The sequence below is a fragment of the Sander lucioperca genome, chromosome 6 (assembly GCF_008315115.2).
Source record: "Sander lucioperca isolate FBNREF2018 chromosome 6, SLUC_FBN_1.2, whole genome shotgun sequence".
Taxonomy (NCBI): Eukaryota; Metazoa; Chordata; class Actinopteri; order Perciformes; family Percidae; genus Sander; species Sander lucioperca.
The window spans coordinates 31,366,876-31,389,000 of NC_050178.1; the positions used below are offsets into that span (position 1 = coordinate 31,366,876).

The window sequence follows — 22,125 nt, forward strand, 5'->3', positions numbered from 1 at the left end:
AAATGTGGGTTTCGGGCACACAGTAAAAATCAAAGTATTGGGTAAATGTCACATTCAGTCTAACTGATTAATACAAATTTCAATTAGTTTCCTTGAGAGGCTCTTTCAAGCCCAGCAGCTTCTGCATCCCACTGGGTTTTCAAGTAAAGCTAAGGTTTGGTGATCATCTCTGTTATGTTGCACAAGGCTGACTCATCAAATCAAAGCATAGACTGAGAGGGAGGACAATTTCACTAAAACAATAAATGCGTCAAGGCAGAGGCAGCATTTCTCAGCTGTCACTGTAGAAAGAGGAGGAGGGAGAAACTGCAGGTGATTGCAGGCTATCCAAGTCTATCTTTAAGGTGGTAATTTATGTGGATTTGGATCCCTAAGAACCTCACAGCACTGGATTTCTAAGTGCAATGAGATGACTTCAAAGGCAGAGGGAAGCCTTTATGGCTCGATGATGAATCTCTCAAAATGCAGCTCGTGGTTTAAGTCAGTCATGCATGTTAAAATCCTACTGGATGTAATGAAATGTCAAATTTAGAACCCTGGTTATCTTTACAGCAACTAGTGCTCCTTATTGGAGAAATTTTCTTGCCAAAAAAAGTCATCCAAAAATATTCTTAGCATTCATTCACTCGTCAGACATTCCCAAAAAAATAAACTCACATTCCATTTTCACCTGAAAAGAATGTAACAAATCTGTCTGCACTAACTCCCCTTTGATAACGCCCTTTTCCTTTCTTACCAAACAGAGGAGCGCGCGAGTGGGAATGTGAGGCTTAATAGTTTCCAGAAGTTGTTCCAGTCTGTGAAAGTGTGTGTTCACAGGGTCGTAGGGGGGAGATGTTTTGAACTGCTCACTATGAACAGATCACAATATGACTGTTGGCATTCAGGGGGTCCTAGACTGTGCAGCCCAGGTGATAAGCTGAACAATAATAGTGATACGCAACAATGACGCAGTGCTACACATGCCTGTTGATGGCAGCACTAAATGTCTGAGCTTATAAAGGAAAACTAACTGTGATCATTACAGTCCACATACATGGGTTCATCGTTCAGCCACTTACACTTTCTAACAAGAGAGCAAAACCACAGACACACTTTAATTCCCCATTGGAGTAATACAAATATTAGTGAGTTATTTGATTGAGGATTAGCACGACTGCTGTCATCACATCAGCACCCCACTCAGTAAGATCTGTTGAACGTGAACTGACTGAAGCCCAGACATTATATACACCACAGCTCCGCAGAAGGCTCCAAAAGCTGACATTTTTAAAGACATGACACCAATCATGTATTTGCCCCTCTGTCACTGAGGCAATTACAAGTAGGCTAGCTAATGTATCTGATGGCTCCTTCCGTTTAAAAAAAATGGTGCAAAAAATGTAAACAAGTGGTTTAAGCAGGTACTGGGCCTATGCTACAATTTCCATCCATGACTGACAGTGTACATGTGTAAGAGCGCATGTATCCAGCGGAGGGCAGGAGGAGGAAATGTGCGATCGCTGACTGTGACATTGCATTATTTACATGAGGCACTGGGAGACAAAAAGACCGCTTTAATTGTCTCGCCTCGGTTTCATCCCCTCCACGTTGCTTAACTCAACCGAGCAGTCATTCCTTCAGGGCACTACTCTCGCATGCAGACCCAAAACACAATAAATCCTGTGATAATCAGCATGCAAACACTTCTATAGTTTTTTTTTCTAAGCATTTTATTAAAGACTCTGGTTATTTTGAAATCAGCTCTGCTTACCATCAATAGCCCTTGTCGGAGCGAATACTTCCAAACTGTGCAACAATCCCAAGAAAAGCAATCCTGTTGCCAACATGTTGGCTGCGGTGCGCAACATTGTAGCCTATCTTCAAAGAATATTAGTCATCAATCGCTTTTTTGGTCCTGTCAAGCTGGAGGTTGGAGACAGACGACGACGTGTAACCGTGCCCAGGCGATGATGCTCTCACTGGAAATGTGCTTTCTGTGTGCGCAACGAAGCTGACAGGGATGCTGCTGTCTGCCCACTCGCAGAATATTTTTTTGCAGACTGTCAAGGCAAAAGAGCCGAGGCTTCTGCCAGCCCGGGGTTGCCTAGGGGCTCCTTGGATGCATGGACAGCCCTACCACAAAGGCTAGCAGGCTGAACTGAGCATCAAGCTAGCCTGGCTTGCAGTCGAGATGAAGAAGAGCTGGCACCTCTAATCATGCAGTTATCCGTCTTTTGTTCTCCCTGCCCCAGTGAAAGAAGCCACAGGAGGGAATAAAGTAGTGGATCAAATGTTCCTCTCCTCCCCAGCACCTCTACCTCTGCTGCTGCTGCTGCTGCTGCTGACGGCAGATTGAGCCTGAAGCCTGGAACTCAGTCAGTCAGTCAACGGGCTGAGTGACGTCGCAACAGCAGCAGCTCGGCTGGCCCTCCCCTCTCTCTCTCAACCATCCACCTCCATCACATCACACACTCCTGTCATTTTACTGCAACGATGCTTTGGATTCTTACTAAGTCCCTTGCTTAATTATTTTGTGCGAATACATGATTGATTTATGTAGGCCTATTTATTTATATGTATTTCCTATTCACTACTTTGCAATTTTGTTAGTTGTGCTAATGTTGACCATGGTTATATGTAATATTATTATTACCGGAAACAACAACAAAAACAAAAACAACAACAACAACAACAACAGTTTGCTACTAATAATAATAACAACTGATGATGATTGCTTCTCACCTCCAGTGCTTTGCAAATGGTTATAGAGCAGCTTAGCAACGCTAATCAGTATTTAATTAGACACTAAAAAGGGGGAATAATTAAAGCACTTTACAAATGAAAAAAAAAGTAATCAAATTAGCTATAAGTCAGATTAGTCAATAAACAGAAGGTTTGATAAAAAAAAAAGAATCAGTCTCATAAAAATACATATAGGCTATACTTAAGATTTGATGTATGAATAACAAAATAAATCAAAACAAACAACATGAAGACAAATTCATTTTTTAAAGAATATTAATTGATACGATGAAATCTTTAAATCAAGATCAGTCAAGAGGACTTTATTTCTCCCCAAGGGAGAAATTTACCAAATCAATTTGAGTACACAGCTTAAAAATAGCGAAATAATTTCCTGTATTTAAAATAATTTAACAACACCATTTTGAAATGAAGAGTGAAAGGCAATATGCATATAGGCTACCACCTGGAGACCATTTACATTTTTATTTGATTGTAGTATTGCAGGTAGTGATGGACACATTAAGCCTAAATGACTTATGAATTCATGAAAACCTAATAAATAAATCAATAAAAAAAGACTTGTGAATTCTTGATAGGACACTATAATTTGAAGCAGCAATCTGGATTCATTAGGCTCCCATTTCAGCCTTCCAAGGATGCAGCCTTCATGTGGACTTCAGAGGACAGAATTCTGGCTGAAGGTTTGCCTCCACCCTAAATTAGGGGGAATGTCTACAGAGTATTCAACATTGCATCATCCCAAAATCCTGCCATCACTCTAAGGAGACCCCAAACTAGTGACCAGTATGAAAATTAGCATTTTTTTTGGGATAGTGATGACCATAACTGGTTATGTCTACATGTTTCAAATTTTGAAAAATAATGCTACATTAAGTGACATTTTTTTGGAGGAGCCTTCAATAGCTTTTTGAACCCATTATGATATGATGTTGAAATGAGAACTCCATATTGATTGTGTCCATATCACCCACTCCTACTTGTAAGTCATTTATCAAAATGTTCGATAACTTCCGCATTGTCAAAAGGTGCCGAATGCAAATGGTTTCATAGAAAAGAAATTAAACAAAGCAAGGCAACTTTTTGTATAGCACCTTTCAACAATAATTCAAAGGGCTTTACATAAGACATAAAGGCAAAATTGTTGTGAGGAAGTAGTAGTAGTTAAAAGATTGGCATGTGCTACCTCCATGACATACAGTGTCACCAGCATATTTTCTCCCACCAGAGCTTCATGGAAGACATAACGAGCAAGAGGTTCATGCACTCCTTCCCAGATTCCACCGTCATCCGTGCAGGTGCCGTGACGACCAACATGCAGGGGTCTCCAGTGCAGCAGCAACAACCGTCAGCTGGCTTCCCACCCACTAACACTACAGGTTGTGTTTTTTGGAATTTACTTTATGATCAAGTCAATGATACCACGACCACAAAGGCATCTTATCCCTGATTCTTCTGGGCCTGAGTGCTGCATTTGACATCAAAGACCATCCCACCCTCCTCAGCTTCTTTAACAACAACAAGACAGTTTCTGGCTTCGACAAAAAAACTTAACTTCCTGTCCATCTGGACTGCTATGCTGATGACACCCAATTGTACAAATATACTACAATGAAGTAGATACTTCCGACTGAACAGCTTAAAGACTGGGACTCTCTAGTTTGTACAACACAGTAGGTCCAACATTGCGTCCCATAACCCTCATACCCTTCTCTGAACAGCTCTCCAAATCTGTCACAAACCCTGGAACTAGCCTGTAACAACCACATTGAAAACTCTCCCAAAAGACATTGCCAGAAATACATTAATGCTTTCACAAACAGAGAAGCTTCTCTACTCTATCTTTTCAACACTATACTGCCACTGCTGTAGTGCACTCTCAAGATTACTGACAGGAGTCTGCAGACACTTCATGGTCCTAATGATATTATTATAGATTCCCCATCACTTTACATTTATCCTGTACAAACTGCTTGTTGCTGTAGGTTACAGGTAAAGAAGAAAAGTCAGTCCAGTAAGCGATGACATGCAATATACGTGTGCGAAGAGTAGAACACGGTAGGTAACGGATTTGATTTACTCAATCAATCAATCAACATTTATTTATATAGCCTTTTACGGCAACCAGCAGGTATCCAAAGTGCTTTACATCAAGGAACAAGAATAAAACTACAGTATACAGTAAAATCAGAAAAGGTTACATAAAAGCAGAAGGAAGAAAGAAAAATGTCACAGCACTACTATGTATTAAAAGCCATTCTAAATAAATAAGGCAATTCTTGGATAATTTGACTAACACAAAAGTTAACATTATATTAAAGCACCCTTGGGAGCAGAACCTATTCCACCAAAGACAAATGTCCATTATCTTGGACCTAAATGGTCCTAGATCTTCTAATGTACATACGTGTTTCTGACAAAAAATGAATGTGTTTGAAAGACATGGCATTATGTGAAGTAGAGCATACAACATTATAAAAGTGGAATCTTAAAATGCTTTGATTATAGTTTATCCATTTAAGTATACATGTGGATGTGAGAGTAAAACAGTGCTAGATCAGAGCAGCAGAGACCAAATTATGTCTTTCCACATAAATTGTTTGTTTACACATAAGGCAAAAGAGAGATAATATTTCTCTAGAATATGTAAGCTAAGATATGCTACATAACACATATCTAACATAATAATAATAATAATAATAATAATAATAATAATAATATTAATAATAATAAAAGCCTTCACAAACAGCTTGGAAGAAAAAAGGCCAAGTTCACATACTGCTAGTTTTTAAATTACTCATCACAAACAGCAGACACTTACTCTCATGTTGTATTATTTTTCACATGGTACTGTATATAACAAGATGTTGCCATAATCATAAACAAGCCATCTGAAAGAAGACATCATCATTATCCTGGAGATGGAGGGAGTGCATCAATAATATGTCCACTGTATTGTATTGTATTGTTTTTTTTTTTTTGTCATTTCTTTAATTAATATGTAAGTCTTGATATCCAAGTCTTAAGTCACATCCAAATTCCTAGTCTTGAGTCTTAAAGATGACATTATGTGTTTTCACCACATTAAATCGTCGTTTCAAAATATAAATACTAACAAAGTTATGGGTGTGACCTCCAGCCTGTAAACTCTTTAAATATGTTGTTGGTCTGGCCAAGACTATTTCACTCTGGGCTTTTGGAGAGTAACAAGTCATTCAAGGCTCAAGTCCAAGTGAAGAGGCAAGTCAATGGTGTCAAAGTCGAGTTGGAAGACCTTTTTATTTATTTTTTTAGATATTTTGATTTATGTCAGGTCTGAAACTACATGATTTGTGATTAGAGTTTGTCTTGAATCCTAGTCATATGACTCAATGTGCAAGCCCATATCTGTCGTAAGCAACATTCTTCTTTGAGTCTTCACCATCTCCTCATTTTAATTAGTTTTCACATACATTTGTAATTGTATACTTACCCTTTCAGTATAAAATATGTTCAGTAAACATCTGACACAACCCATCAGAGCTAGAAGGAACAACATGGTGGCAGGACTGGAGTCTCATGAGTAAGTGTTAATGCACAGGGATTGTAGTCAAATCACATTTGTATTTATTTAATATTTTTAAGAAAGCACAAATGAAATACATTTTTTGTCAAGTCAAGTCAACTTTATTGTCAATTCTCTCAAAATATGTGCCAGGCATACAGAGGAACAAATATACAATAAATACATTTCTCTTCGACCCATGATGCAATAAGTACAAAATATATACAATACAATAATAAGAAGGAGAAGAAGAAGAAGAAAAAGAAGAAGAAGAAGAAGAAGAAGAAGAAGAAGAAGAAGAAGAAGAAGAAGAAAAAGAAGAAGAAGAATTCTAAATCGTGCAGAGTAAGGCAAAACCAAACAGTATAGAAAACTAAAGAAATTGAAATATATATATATATATATATATATATATATATATATATATATATATATATAAAGGAAAAATATAGAATGATAGTGAAAACTATAAAGTGAAAAAGTGTTCCTGAGTGTCTTTTATAACGTGGCCAGTGCTGTTCCTGATTGGGGGGATTCAGAGTCCAGAGTTCTTGGGGATAGAGTGGAGGGGAGGTAGAGAGGGGAGGGGGTTGAGCTTCTAGACAGCCTGGGTAATGAAGCTGTTTGCCAGTCTGGCAGAACAGGCTCGGAGGCTCTGGAACCTTCTCCCAGATGGCAGGAGGCTGAAGAGGCTGTGTGAGGGGTGGCTGGGGTCACCCACAATGCTGGTTTCTTTGCGGGTGAGGCAGGTTTCGTAAATGTCCAGGGGTGAGGGGAGTGGGACACCAATGATCCGTCCAGCAGCTTCCACTATGCGCTGCAGGGTCTTGGGCGTCAGTGCAGCTCCCATACCACACAGTATGTAATTCTATACCAGGTAATACTGCACAGAGAGGAACATATATACAGACAGAAGCATCCTTATCATGCAGATTAGACATACACTTGTATTATTATACATCAGTTCAGAGTGATTATTCCAAGTGGTGTACTTTAAAAGCGACCACCGAAGCCATCCAGACCTGTCTAAGAAATGCTGCACAGCACTGACACCTAGCGAGTCTACACTGCCAGTATTATATTTCAAAGAACAATAGGTTCTTTGTGTCAGAAACCATCCCCAGAAAAAAAAGCCTCTAACATAGCACCAAAGTGACTTTTGGTCTTAGGTATGTTTTTCTGTCTCACGAGCCAAAGTGTGCCTCGTTCAGAGATTGTTTTTACCGTGATAAAATACAAAAGAGTCTGCACATAATGAGTCGTGATCACAGAAAGAGAATGTTATTGCCACTTGTCAGTATAATGTCAACAATCTTCTCTTGATTTTAGAGCCTCACCAGTCTGAAGAGAAAGTGCTTTTTATTTTCTGAAATGAGGCTGTTGCAGGCAAGACGTCACTTAAAACAATCTTTGTTTCAAGCTTTGTTCTGTGTTAATTCATTCAGGATTTTAAGTTATTTCCCCAATTCCCTCTTCAGCCTTTAATGTTTTTATTTGCACTGAGACGATTGGCAAACCTTGAGGTTCTTAATGTAATGCTTTTAGCGTGGCTTACATAGCAACAGTTACACAAGACTAATTCTAAACCTATCAAATGTTGAGTTCCAGACTGCACAAAAGAGTCGTCTTAAACATCATCTCACACACACACACACACACACACACACACACACACACACACACACACACACACACATACACACACACACACACACACACGCACACACGCACACATGCACACACACACACACACACACACACACACACACACACATACACACACACACACACACACGCACGCGCGCACACACACACACACACACACACACACACATACACACACACACGCACACACACACACACACACACACACACACACACACACACACACACACACACACACACACACTAAGCATGCATATGTGTGATGCACAGACATTTGCACAAAGGCATTTCACATCTTTCTGTAAAATGTTCGCCTCAAGGTGGCACTGTTTTCCCAATTTGTATTGAACTTTTTACGTAACAGCGCAAATGTTTGTCTAAAAGCGTAACTTTTTTTTCTTTATCTCTGTTTTCAGAACACTACCACCATTCAAAATTTTATTATGTTACTTTCATTAGTGTTTATAGTTTTTTTTCGATTGTTAAAAGACAGTGGTCACAACTGAAGCCACGTGTGCAAAACTCTAACCAGTCTGCATTACCAACAGTCACCTGAACCTAAACAGGTCACATTATATTCTTTTTTGGGCTTTTCTGCCTTTAATGGACAGGACAAGTGAGAAAGGGGAGAGAGAGGGGGAAGACATGCAGGAAATCGTCACAGGTCGGAGTCGAGCCCTTGACCTCTGCATCCAAGCATAAACCTCTAAATACACGTGCGCCTGCTCTACCCACTGAGCCAACCCGGCCACCGAACTTTTAATCTTTACAGTTTGAATAATTTAAGTAACTTTACACTGATCAATATTTGTTATAAGAAAGAAGTTACATTATTTTCTTTCCTTTTTTATTTTATACAAATCTTGAGGTAAACAAGAATGAATGAAAATCCTCAGTTTGCTTACCTACAGTACAGTAAATATATATATTATTATTTTGTCTGTAGTAATTTATGTAATTACAGGAAATGTTACAAACTAAAGGTACGTAATAGTCCAGAAGTTTTACAAGTTTTTTTTATCAACAAATTGGATGTCTTCTCTTGCCAATAACCTATTATCTATAAATACTTAATGACTGTGGTATTCCCATTGCTTATACACCTCCATTACTTTGTGAAAAGGTGTGCGGTTTTACTATAGTAAAGGAAGTGTTTTTCACATTTTCACAACTGTGTATGTAACATCAGACATCTAACCTGGGCATATTGGTATCTTTGCTCTTTTACCTGTTCACTGTTTCTCTCAAACGGTACAATGTATATTACTGTTTCATTATAATTTGGTGTTTCTTTATTTAAAAAAAGGCTTTATGAGTTTTCCCTATATACTGTATATACAGTATGTGTTCACTAACAAGTCTAAAACAAGAAACCATTGCAATCAGCAGTGTTTGAAATGCATCAGGCTGAAATCTGTACTGTTTTGAATGCGTGGTTAACAGTTTTGACAGCAGTATGTTGGCATTTGAACAAAATGCTGTAAATCCACAGTGTTGTGCAGGTTGTTGTAAAAACCATGGGATAAGTGTGTAGAGTTTTGAAAACTGTGTTCAAGCAATGAAAAACGAACTAGAGTTTGGTCCACATGAACTGCTGCTGTGGTTAGAGTTTTGCATGTTACTCCAGTTGTGCCCACTGTCGTCTAGCAACAGAAAAAAACCCGTAAGTATTCAGTTTTCATCACATTTGGCATAATTCAGCCAGGCTACATGCTTTCTTTTTGCATTTTGAGCATTTTTTATCTGGGTAGCTTGGTCAGATGGAGGAGGAGAGAGACATGCAGTAAAGATAAAATAAAATAAAATGCATCTAGATGAATTCAATTCCAACTATAAGTTTCTTTGTTATTTGTCACATACTTCGTTCTGAGAAAAGTGTCTTTCAGTTACCCCATTATCAATGTCAAGTCAAAAGAATTTATATAGCCCAATATTAAAAATCACAAATTTGCTTTACAATCTGTACAGCATATGACATCCTCAGTCCTTAGACCCTCCCATTTGAATAATGAAAACTCCCACAAAAAAAACTTTAATGGGGAAAAAAATGGAAGAAACCTCAGGAAAAGCAACTGAGGAGAGATCCCTCTCCCTGGATGGACAGACATGCATGCAATGTTTATGTTACCGTAAGTGTGTAATATGATTTGTCCTTTATCTGGCATAAATGTTTGTTCCTTAAACTAGTGGTTCCCAACCTGGGAGTCGGCAAGCCCCACAAAGGGGTTGTCAGATGAATCTAAGGGGTCACAGTATTAATATTGAGCATAGAATGTAAAATACAGTTTAACAAAACTGTATTTTAAGTGGAGTAATGTTTAACACTATCTACCAGCAGATGGAAGCATAACACAGATGACAGACATCATGATGGAGAGCAGGCCAGGGCCCCTACAAACACCATATTCATTTAAATATTATTTCCAAAGGTCAGACCTCAGTCTTCTGCACATTCAACACAATTTGTAAACCAAATTAGCGTCTTTGTTTTACACTTTTCCAAAAACAGAATCCCTTTGTTTCATAAATGTGTAAAAGCAACGCAAGAGAAAAGGTAATGTGAATGTCTTCTATCGCTGACAATTTTTCTATTCATTTCTCATTATAATCCTCTATCTAGCCACTTCACAAATTATTCTGACATTTTGCACAGCATTGATGCTTCAACTTTTTCATCTCTGAGCTCTGGTGTATTTATGTTTCTCTGCAGCATCATATTGTAACATCATACTCTATCTGCTGAATGAATCATTTGTTACGCTGTAGTTTTGAAGGATTTAGACACGCTTCTTTGGACAAAATTCATTCTCTATGTCAGGATTACTGTCTCGATTGCCAGTCAAGTCATGATACCCTGATTACCTTGCCTTGTTTGATATTTAAGAACCTTCAAAATATAGTATGATAGTAAATAAAAACACTGAATAGCATAGAGACAATGTGAAAGGAGAAGAAAAGAACATTTCTATTAAAAATAAAACCAGTTGCAAGATGTTAGTAGTCCCAATATCTTACAAGAAAAGATGTATTCAAGTAAGATATCAATGACCAAAAGTGCCAACATTATGCAGCAGCAAAGCATCGGTCACTTCCTTTTTTCAAATCTATCTCAATAGACTGACGTTGACTGAGTTATTCCTCTTCTTGTAAGATTTCACGTCATAGGCTTAAATACCAGAGAACTGCTGGTTATTAGTGTCCGGATAAAAAAGACCACTCCTGCTGTTGAGTTTCTTTCCAGGGCGAATTTATTGTCGGAGTAAGTGAAAACACCATTCATCTGGTTTGTGTCATGACTGGAGCAAGTATTTCATGCGTCATTCTTTCATCCACAGCTAAGGCCCATGATGCACCTCCGCCCAGTTCACTGCAGCTGTGATGGAAGCCAGGTTGAAGCCCAGAGAGGAGAAACAGGTCAGAGCTGGTTCTCACACTGTGTTACTGTTGTTAAAATACCACACATGTCCAACTAACCAAGTATGGACAGTTTAAAGAATTAATATCAATATCTGAACCCTTCTACACCATTCATATCCACTTTCCTCCACACACACACACACACACACACACACACACACACACACACACACACACACACACACACACACATATATCTGCCTAAAAATACACAAACTGCATCATGATTTGGACCTACATCATCACTCATCTTTCTACACTCCCTTTCTCCATCCCTTCGCCGTGGCTCTCGCCCTCTCCTCCCTTGCTTCAGAACCAGATGGATTACCTCATCAATCAAAGTTCCCAGAATCCCGTCCTGTGTGTGTGTGTCTCACTAATGCAGTGTCCCCATTCAGTAGGATACTCACTGCAGCCATTTTGTAAGGACAAAAAAAAATTTTCAAGTAAAGAGTCGCACAGGAAACTGCTAATCTCGCCCATGCACAAAAGGGGGGGGGGGGGAGGTCTTGACACATTACGGATGCCAAAAACCTTTCTCAATTGCTGTAATGAACACACTCAAAAAAGTCTAAAATCAGAGAAATAATCCAACATATCACATGGCAGTGAGGAAGAGCAATGCAAGGGCTTTTAATTTGACAAACATAACTACATTTCCAACGATTAAGGATTTAGATAAGTTGGTGCTAGTTAATGTCTAGCCATAAGAAGTTAAACATAGAAACATGGATAAGTATTGTTGTTGTTTTTTTACTTTACTAGAGACTTAAAAAAATAACTATGTCAGTTATATCATCAAAATAAAATTAGCCTTAAAAAGAGTCATGATTTGATTAAAGTAACTATATGTAATTTTTAAATGTTTCTGAAACTGTGTAATGTTCCATCTGATGATCATAAATGACCTGTAACAGCAAACAAGACTAACAGTGAAAAGAACGCTATTTTTATATAGTTTTTATTAATGCCTTTGCCCGGGTCCGATTTTTCCCGCAAAGTCACAAAATGATTTGCGGCAGGTAGACGGCGCTACAGAGCACACATTTTGAAGGGTCACAGATTTCGGTGTAACACCGGAAAAGCCATTGTTATTGTATCCAGCCAGGTAGCAGGACATTTCTTTATATAGGCCTAATTGTATTTTAATTTGATTTAAAAAGTTATCTGTTGTAGTTATGGCTGATACAGGGCAATCACAGAAAAAAAGGAAATAAACAAAGAAATAAAAGCTAAGAGGGAGAGAGACAAACGACAGGCGAAAACCAGAGTCGGTCAGGCTTTCAACAGATGGAGACAATTACAGGATTGTAAATTAGTCAAAATCCACTGGTATGTGTCTATTTCATTCATAAAGTAACTTTACAATGTGAGATGTGGTTGTATGTCAGGAGCCTACATTAAATTACGCCCCCCTTCCATTTAGCGCCGTTTTGTTATTTCTTTTTAGTCCGTGTTTGTGTTGGCCTACTATTTCCATTTTGTCCCCCTGTACTTGTGTAAAGCGTCCTAGGGTTTCATGGAATGCGCTATATAAATCTAAGTCATTACATTGGTTGCTACAACAATCTATTAATGCTTTGGCTCGTGACACAGTGACTATCGTATGCAACACTCAAAATGCCACGATGCATCTGTAATGTATTCTCTAATTCGAATTTCTGTATGAGCAAAACATTCATCGCAACTATATGACCACCTGGTAACGCTAACTCGGTAATCCAGTGGGTAATACTGCACCGTATAGAAAAGACCTTTACAACAGCAGGTGTTCTTTTTTTTAAAGATTTGTTTTGGGCATTTCAGCCTTTGATGGAAAGGACAGCTAGATATGAAAGGGGAGAGAGTGGGGGAAGACATGCAGGAAATCATCCAGGTCGGACTCGAACCCTGGTCCTTCGGCGTCGAGGCATACACCTCTATATATGTGCGCCTGCTCTACCAACTGAGCTAACCCAGCCACCCCTTCAGGTATTCTAACAGAGAGGAAGCTTTACAATGTTGTACATACTCTGTATTTTCTGTATTGCCCCCCCCCCCCCCCTCTTCAAAAGAAACAATTATGGAGCAGGCAATGCTGATAACACCTAAGGAATTCGAGGCATGCACAAACAGCCCTTCCCCCCCATCCGCTTGGCTCTCTCTCCCCTTCCCCCTGCCCTTGTCCCCTTCTTTCCTTCCCTCCCACTCCATCACCAGACTCGTTTCTGCTTCTTTACACTCACATTTGTTGCTCAGATTACTTCCAGCTGGAACATAGTGTAAATACCCCACTCAAGAGAGTCTTGAAAACTAATTTACAAAAAGAAAATAAGGTTTACATCAGGTTCTGCTGAACTTGATAGGTAATGATGCGATGTTTAGAATTGCAATGCCTTTTATTTTCAAATACACAGTTTCTCTGTGACAACATATTAGTCATATCCTGGAATGGTTAGGTTTGACATGTTGTTACTAACCTGTACCAATCAAGCAACAGTGACTGACTCGTAGAAACAAACTACACGGACACTCCAAAACTCTTTGTTTTTGAGGGAGAACCCTTACAGAATGAATAAATATAGATCTCATAAACAAAAGTCACTAAACTAAATACATAAACTTTATAAAGGTTCTCTAAATTCAATCCTAATTTAAATGTAGCCTATACTGAGGATGGATAAAAAAGGGGGAGGGTTTGGGCAGACCGGGTCTGATGTATGTCTTTGTCCCCCAAACCTTGACCAAACTTTTTTTGTTTAGATTGTAGTGGAGCTTAAATAAAAAGGAGACGAAAGAAATGGGATGGACATTGATCTCACTACACATACACACACTACACATACACATATATTTACATTCACCCATGAAAATACAAGAGGGATTCATCCATGTGCACATGTGACATTCATTTGTTTTTTGTTCCCCTCAAGCCTTCCTCACCAAAACTTCCTCTTTCACACTCTCCCTCAAAAACACATTCCAACCACAGGGAATGCTTGACTGATTGTCTGAGTATGTGTGTGTGTGTGTGTGTGTGTGTGTGTGGTCTGTTCAGCAAATGTGTAAAGTAACTTCTCTCACATGAAGCAAGCAATCATCCATTTGTTTGTCTGTGCTGTGGAACACACTTCTTATTTACTACAACAGGGAACTAAATAGTGCCAAAATATCCTGCTGATTTCCCTGTTAAGCAGAAGCATTATTACAAGTGCACTTATGTAGTTCATTAAATCAAAAAGGTATTTCTTTAAAACTGCAATTAGAGTCAATCTTCAGCTACTTTTTGTGAACTCAATATGTGGTATTGTACATTTTATTGCATTCTGTATGTTCATTACCCTGAAAAATTGTTTATTTTGAAATTCACATCATTATTTATGACACTAACCAACTGAGCAAATGCAAACCAAAACTACTGTTGCTGGATGAATTATGTGAGAATTATAGATGTCTAATGATAACTGTCATGGATAAACATAAATAAAAATGTTATAGTTTGTTTAAGCTGAACTACATGTGTGTGCAGAGATTCCTTCTAGATGCTGTTTACAGTTGATCAGTTTCTGACGAAGTCCACTAAGAGTGTGTATTCTTTTTTTACTTTTACTACTACTAACTTTCAAATGTAAACTTTTCAAACTGAATCTTTCCCTTTATCCTTTTTTGCCCACTCCTTTATGTTGAACCACAGTTTGCTGTCCTTCCCCCCTCTGTTAGCCATTCTAACCTTGAACCCCACACTGACAGTCTCAATGACCGAGCCCCTCACTCACACATGAACTCCCTGAACTCCCACCCCCCTCCCCCAGTTGTGGGTGTTTGTGTGTGGGTGTGTTGTGTTGGTTGTTAATGCAGGCAAAGGGTGGAAGGGTGGTATTTCCTCAACATGTGATGCTATCCTTAATAGGTTGTATATGGGTGGTAGTTGTAGCTGGCTAGTTCAGGCTGTTCGCATGAACCATTCATATATATAGTTACAAGTAAGTAAAGCGCTGTAATTTGTATGTATTCCACGTGTTTATTGCTGTATGCACTGCTGCTGTATAAGACAGCACTGATAAAACAGGGCTTTTCAAGCGAGGGATTGGAGTTCGTCTCCCAGGAAAAACACAGGACTTTCACCCAGGAAACGCGTCCGTTTCCCGGGAGTACTACTTAAGGGGACCAGGGTTTAAATCCAAACCCAGATCTTGTTTCTAATTGTCGTTTTGGTGCCTAAACGGAACTGTCGTCGCTGCTTGACGGTCACCTTTTGTCGACTAAACTCAACTGCAACAGCCTCTGAAACGACTGCCACCTCACGGTGCCCTGTAATCAAATTTAATTGCAAAGACTGCTAAACTTAACCGTCATGTGACCGGTCGTCATGTGACCAGCCGGCACTCACCTAATTTCGTAGGACATCATACCAACCAGTTCATGAGAATGCTTTGAGCTGTTTTGCTGTGTTTTATGTTAAAGTTTATTCTGATGCGCCAGATGGTTAGTAACACAGAACCATCTGAGTATGATTGGAAAAGGGCAGGTGATTGGTTAAACCATCTGTCTATCATGTCCATACTCCGTATATACTGTTTTAAACCTAACAGTTGTGCCCGTCACACACATAAACAACACCCATAGCTGCCAGTAGCTCCAAGCTGGACGCTGATTGGTTCAGTGAACTAGTAGTTCAGACACAAACGCATTACTTGTAGCCTGACAATCATAAACCATCCTTTTTAATTTTTGGGAATTAAATCAAACTTTACATTACATCAATCCTATATTCTTAACAAGAAAGCTATTAAAACGCTGAATCTATGTACCCTATAACATTTTTTGTGAACTGATTTCTGATTTGTGTCTATGTTCTGATCCCCTGGCATTTTCTGTTTTTGAATGTTTTATATGTTTACCATGTTATTTGTCAACAAATTAATAAGCCAAAAAAATAAGCCACAAGATGGATTTTTGTGTGATGTGTTATCCCGCGATTCTCGCTTGATCTTGTGATATTGTTATAATCCAGCTTCCGTGCAAGGCAAGCTAAAGTTCCCCATGAAGATAGACTTTACCGTTATATCAGCTAAGATACGTTTTATATATTATTTTAAATAACAACAAAAAGAGGAAGCATGTTTCAACACAAAACTGGATCAGATGAAGCTTATAGAATGGCCTTTGACCTGTGTTTTGAAACACTCAAATGTTAGGGTTCACTCCCACATCGAGGTTGTAATAAATTAAACTGAAAAAAAAAATTAGACGATGCACCAACTCTTCTTTCCCCAATACAGATTATCAGGCAATTCAGCAACTTCCAAACACACACTCCTACACACATTTACAAGCACCCATATATACACACACACTCCCACACACACACACACACACACACACACACACACACTGCTTAGCTTCCCTCGAGGTAATAAGTATAGATTCACAGGCCAGAACACTTGGGATGGAGGGGGCTGGGTTACTTAGCAACGAGCCTGTTGACGTCCAAACAATGTTCATGTCGTTAAAGTGGCTGGTTGTACCAGACTAAGGTTCTGCTGAGTGCAACAATGTCACTGGTGTGTTCCTAAATGCAGACAGAGGAACAGCCCACAGACAGACTGCCGGACTGAATGACACAGAGACCAACGCAAAGTGCTTACGGCGCTAATTCATGGAAGTGCTGTTCACAACGCTGTAATTTGTCATTTTATAGTCCATTAGAAGGCATGCAGTGCTCACAGCTAGCGAAGTGGCAGTCTGTGTGTGAAGAAAGGAGCTCACCAAGAGACTGGGCAGGGACATGCAAATTTGACTAATTCTGCAACTGGTTGAGTTCTTATATGAAAGATAATAAATGTATTAAGGACAATGCAGAAAATTATTTTTTGAAATGAACTTTTTAACCTAAATTATTGTTTGCATGTTTTTGAAAACATTTTGACAAATGATTTACTTTTCCCTTGATGAGTTTTTACAGGATTCATTAATCTTCCACATTATAAACTGCTTGTTTCTGTATCTGTTTTGAGCTTCAGGCAAAACTGCAAAGGCAAACTTTAGTTTTGAGGCTTGGCAAAGTTGTCTAGCTCAGCTCCCTCATTTGAATAACAGGCACTTATATTCTGAGGGGAAGTCAAGACTGCCCACCAAAAATATGATTCACTCTTTTTCTTGCAGGGTTTTTGCATACATCATGAAATTACATTTTATGCTATCCATAGTGAGCAGTCTATGGCACATTGAAAGAGCATATGACTTGTAAGTTGCATAATTTAGGCTACCCTGAGATATTAAGAGTAGCAGAAATGCTTTGTAGTGTAATTACTGTGATACCCATTGCCTTGTAGTGTTACCAGTACTGATTATTTGAATAAATCTGAATTTTAGGCATCAGGTTTCAGCTGCCATCTGTGTTGGGAAACATCTCTCAACCAATTGCTGGCAACAGGAGAAAGTAAAAAGACATTTAAATATAGCCGAATTAGATAAGAAGCCAGAGTCACTGACGAGGCAGGCATGGATAAAATGAGAAAGTTAACTACAGGACACCGCTCATTCACAGTCCGATGGCAAATGTTTAGGTTTAGTACCCTGTGTGTGGGTGTGTGTGTGTGTGTGTGTGTGTGTGTGTGTGGGTGTGTGTGTGTGTGTGTGTGTGTGTGTGTGTGTGTGTGTGTGTGTGTGTGTGTGTGTGTGTGTGTCTGTCTGCTGTTTAACAACCTTCGTCTGTGCCCTTCAGAGGAAACTGCAGGCACCAGATACACTGGACCAACTGCATTACACCATGATCAGTCCACATCACTGGATCATGCAGATGTTCCTATTTTAAGCCTTTTACAAGAAATTATCTCTGTAATGGGCTGTGCTTAGCTGATGGTTGCCTCTGACTCAAACCCTCAAGAGTTTTCACTTTTTCTGATATGTGTTGTGTGAAGCTGCTTTGCATCAGTGTGTCGCTGCATAATTGATCACATCATGTTAATGGAAGAAATAATTGTTTGCATGGGAGGAAGGCAGCAGAATCACCGGCAGTGTAAGAGATGTAGGGCAGCACAAACCAAACCATATGATGGACTTTTGATCATCGGCTGCTCCTGTGTATTATTACGTAAGACAAGGCAAAATCCCAAAGAAAACATTGGACACCAAGTCCAAGCTACAGTATTCTTCTACTTAAAAGATTGAAGAAGAAGACCAAATTAGTACTTTTATAAATGTATTTATATAGATGCTTGTAATACTATATGTAACAAGTATATAATTGAATAGTTTAAAAAAATGCAGCTTTTTGAATTTTTCAACAGATCAAATTATAATAAAGACTATTTTAGTCCTGTTATTACAGACATCATGGATGTAAACAGGAAGTCGGCCATGACAAGGTGGTTTAGACACAAGTGGATCATATCTCCACACATGCTTTCACCACACATCACCAAAATTGATCAATATGTATAGAGCTTTATCTGTGTACAAGATACAAGTGTTTTGTGTTCTTTTAAAAGTAATGATGAGGTGATGACTGGAGCAGAAGTGGCCGTGGTGAAGGAAGACTTTAATAATGACATTATTCCTATTAAATTCTTTTTTTTTGGCCCATGTGCCAATATGAACACATTTTAAAGGTTGAGTAGGTCTGGGACACTAATCTAATTTTTTTCTATTATGGAGGTGCTTTCTCATTGACATTCATTATAGAAACATCCAGTATGTCCTGTGCAGTGTTTAATAACGGCAGTACACTGACAAGCAGAATACATACATTTGCACTTTTTTGTTTTATTAAAAAAGGTGTGTATAAAAATGACTCAAACCTCAAGCTGACCCAGATGATTTGTTATATAAGCATTGACAGAGCTGTCAGACATAGCTCATTGGCAAAGTTTGATTAAAACAAAAAGGGAATTTAAGGTATTTAGTGGGAGACTGTTTTTTTTTTACTAAGCAATTGAAAATTACGCATAGAATTGTTACTGTAATATGATATGTCATCTTTGTATTGGATGGATGCAATGAATGCTTTTATGAACTGTCTGAACTTTTACATTCAAATATGTTCATGAAGGGAATTTTAATTATAAAGAATTCTTGACTTGTAACTTTATGTGGATGATATTGTTTGTGTAGCAAATTTCTACAGCAGAGTTAAAGAGTGCATAGCAGTCAATACAAACAAACACGGGAGAAGGTTACACAAAGAAAGAAGAGGACAGCGGCAAAACAAAAAAGGGTACACGTACTCTGGTTGGGTTAAAGGGTGGTGGAGTTGTTAGAGTATGCCCTTATCACAGATAAGAGGTCTAAATGTTGTCGTCAGCTTTTTTAAACCTGCGCTGATTCAATATTATTGAAGAGGAGGCATTGTATATTATTAGCAAAAACATGTCACACTGAAATTGTCTGGCATGGTCCTTCATTAATGCCCTTACTCTCTTGAGGTTTGTAGTTTTAGCTATATGTTGGCTTAGAATTTTACCATTTGATTTTATTTTGGCAGTGAGATTTTTTTTTTTTTTACAAGATCTCCTGAAGCTCAGGTGTTTTTGTTTTGTTAAACCATGTCCATCCCAAACTCCTGAGTTTATGTAAAGTTGGTTTTATATAAGGCCTACAAAAATGTAGCTACAAAAACTGTTTTTTGGATAGTAGGCTACTAGTATAATGAGTTAAAATATGTTAGTGATATTGTCAAAACTGCAAATAAATAGTTCAATGTTATAATATATCATACAGGATAGTCAATGGCATGGGGGGGGGGGTGAGAAATTTTGAACATCAAACACTTCATTTTCTGCATTCCTGTGAACCTTTCTGCAACAATTTATGCATTTTCTGCATCAAGTTGTGGTGCAAATGTCTTTATGTAAAGGAAATTATAATAGGATATTTGGCTGGATGGCCAGTTTTGATTATTGGGGTAAATTACGCCTAGGACTGTAGCCTAGTTTAAGGTTTTTGTTGTGATATTTTAATACAAGTAAAACAGATTAGGATTTCTTAAAAATAAAAGAATGTTTCTCTAATGAAGTGGCGTGAGGTCAAGGAGAGAATCAAGGACCCTCAGACAAAAACTTAGCGCACAATAACCTGATTTTACAAGCGTTTTGTTGTAAGAGTCACAGATTTGAGGAGCTTTTTTCTAGTTATTCTTCCCTGTGAGAGAAATAACAGTGGGAGGTGAATGAAGTCGAGCTGATCCGCTCTTCTCTGTGGACCACCTGTATCCGTGTGAAGGACCCTTAAAAGTAGCCCAGGGGCCAGCAGTGGGGGCCCCTGTCATGCCGCAGCAGCAGCAGCAGCAGCAGCAGCACCACTTGCAGTCAAGCAGCAGGACTCCAGGCACTCACTTCCCCAGCTGCTGACGTCAGCTGGCAGCCTGGGCTGTGTTCGCCGCTCCGGACATAGCGCCGAGAAAAATGCTGCTCTCCGTACCGCCAAGGGCAGGAATCAACCCATACAACGGCTATAACAGCAGAAACAGCAAAAAGGTAAACGCTTTTGGGATTTCCCCTTATTTAAGGCTTGTTCGCCCTGCAGGGCAACACGCCCGCGTTTGTCGCGACAGAAAAGGGCTTGTGACAGTGAGCTGCAGTGTCCTTGAAAAGCCAAACGTACTGAATTTAACTTCAGACTTCATGGAGTGGAAATCGGCATATAGAGCAGCCGTACTCCGTGGTTTGTGTAGGTAGGAAAATGAGCTACCGCTCGGTCCTGTCATGTTGGATCCCTGGTGTTTTATTTCGTAGTATTTGTGCGTGCGTACTACAGTAAGGATGTCGATACGGCTCTGCTCACTCATTTGAAAAAAGTCAATGGTGGAGAGCAACTTTTATGGGTGAACTGTACCGCGTTGGGATAGCGCGTCTGTGCCTGGATGTGTTTGTGGAAGTGGGGGTAGGGTGAAAGGCAGGCTGAGGGGAACATGTTACAAAATGAATTCTGCCTCTTACTCCGGACACTCACATCTAGTGTTAATAAATCAGGTCTTCATTGTCTCCGCTGCCGCGTAAGTTTGCAAAGTTTTTTTTTTCTCCCTCGTTTCCCATCTGAAAGCAGAATATGCCCCACCCCTTGAAAATCCCACCAGACCATGATGACTACATTCCCAGAATTATGAATCGCGCTCTCGTCATTACATTCAATGTTGACATGGTCACTTTTGTAACCAATATGTGAGGGAAGGATACTCTCAACAAGATTTGATGTACAGCAGTACAAGATTAGGGAAACAAATTAAATAGCCTACCTAAATTACAAAATTGTTTTAAAATGCATTTATTTCTGGTTACTGCTGGCAGAGCTGATTTTTTTTTTTTTGCATTAAAACAAGTTTTTTGCTTTCTAAAATCCCTTTTACTGAGCTGTGTATAAGGTAGGTTGCACGTATGTGTGTTCTCTCTCTATGGACCGTAATGGCTTAGAAGTGATGGTAAAAGCTATTTCATTATACATGGCAACATTATGTTGTGATTTCACATCCACTAAATTCACAGTAGCTCTTCCTGTTCTTCTCTGGCTGCTTTTCACAGACTGTGTTGCTGTGTGCTGTGCTCCAGAACTCTAAATGGCATTGGGAAAATGTATATTGACTTATTGTCTTTTTGTGATCTTGGGCACCGCCTGGCTGCTCATCCCTCCCAGATCTGATGTTAACACTAGTGCCTGTCGGGGAAAAAAACAGCATTGTGTATGAATTGTTTGTTCTACACACACTCACACACACAATTTGCAATTTATTTTTTAATGTATGTACATTTATGTGCAGTCCTTTACTCAAGCTGTTACTA

The 22,125-nt window shown here is 39.0% G+C and overlaps 2 protein-coding genes across 6 annotated transcripts in view; one reads left to right on the forward strand and one right to left on the reverse strand.

Moving 5' to 3' along the window:
- LOC116065906 (low-density lipoprotein receptor-related protein 1-like) overlaps window positions 1-2,338 on the reverse strand; it is an 88,283-nt gene extending 85,945 nt beyond the window's left edge. For 2 of the 4 annotated variants that reach the window (XM_031321562.2, XM_031321546.2), the window contains exon 1: window positions 1,754-2,338. In XM_031321562.2, the coding sequence (XP_031177422.1) occupies window positions 1,754-1,850 (97 nt within the window). In that variant the 5' untranslated portion in view covers window positions 1,851-2,338. The remainder of the gene's footprint in view (window positions 1-1,753) is intronic. The other 2 variants (XM_031321571.2, XM_031321556.2) reach the window with 1 other exon arrangement.
- An 18,219-nt stretch (window positions 2,339-20,557) lies between these two features.
- LOC116065955 (RNA-binding motif, single-stranded-interacting protein 2-like) overlaps window positions 20,558-22,125 on the forward strand; it is a 31,690-nt gene continuing 30,122 nt past the window's right edge. Inside the window, exon 1 of one of the 2 annotated variants that reach the window (XM_031321635.2) lies at window positions 20,558-20,826. In XM_031321635.2, coding sequence (XP_031177495.1) covers window positions 20,755-20,826 — 72 coding nt within the window. In that variant the 5' untranslated portion in view covers window positions 20,558-20,754. The remainder of the gene's footprint in view (window positions 20,827-22,125) is intronic. The other variant, XM_031321644.2, reaches the window with a different exon arrangement.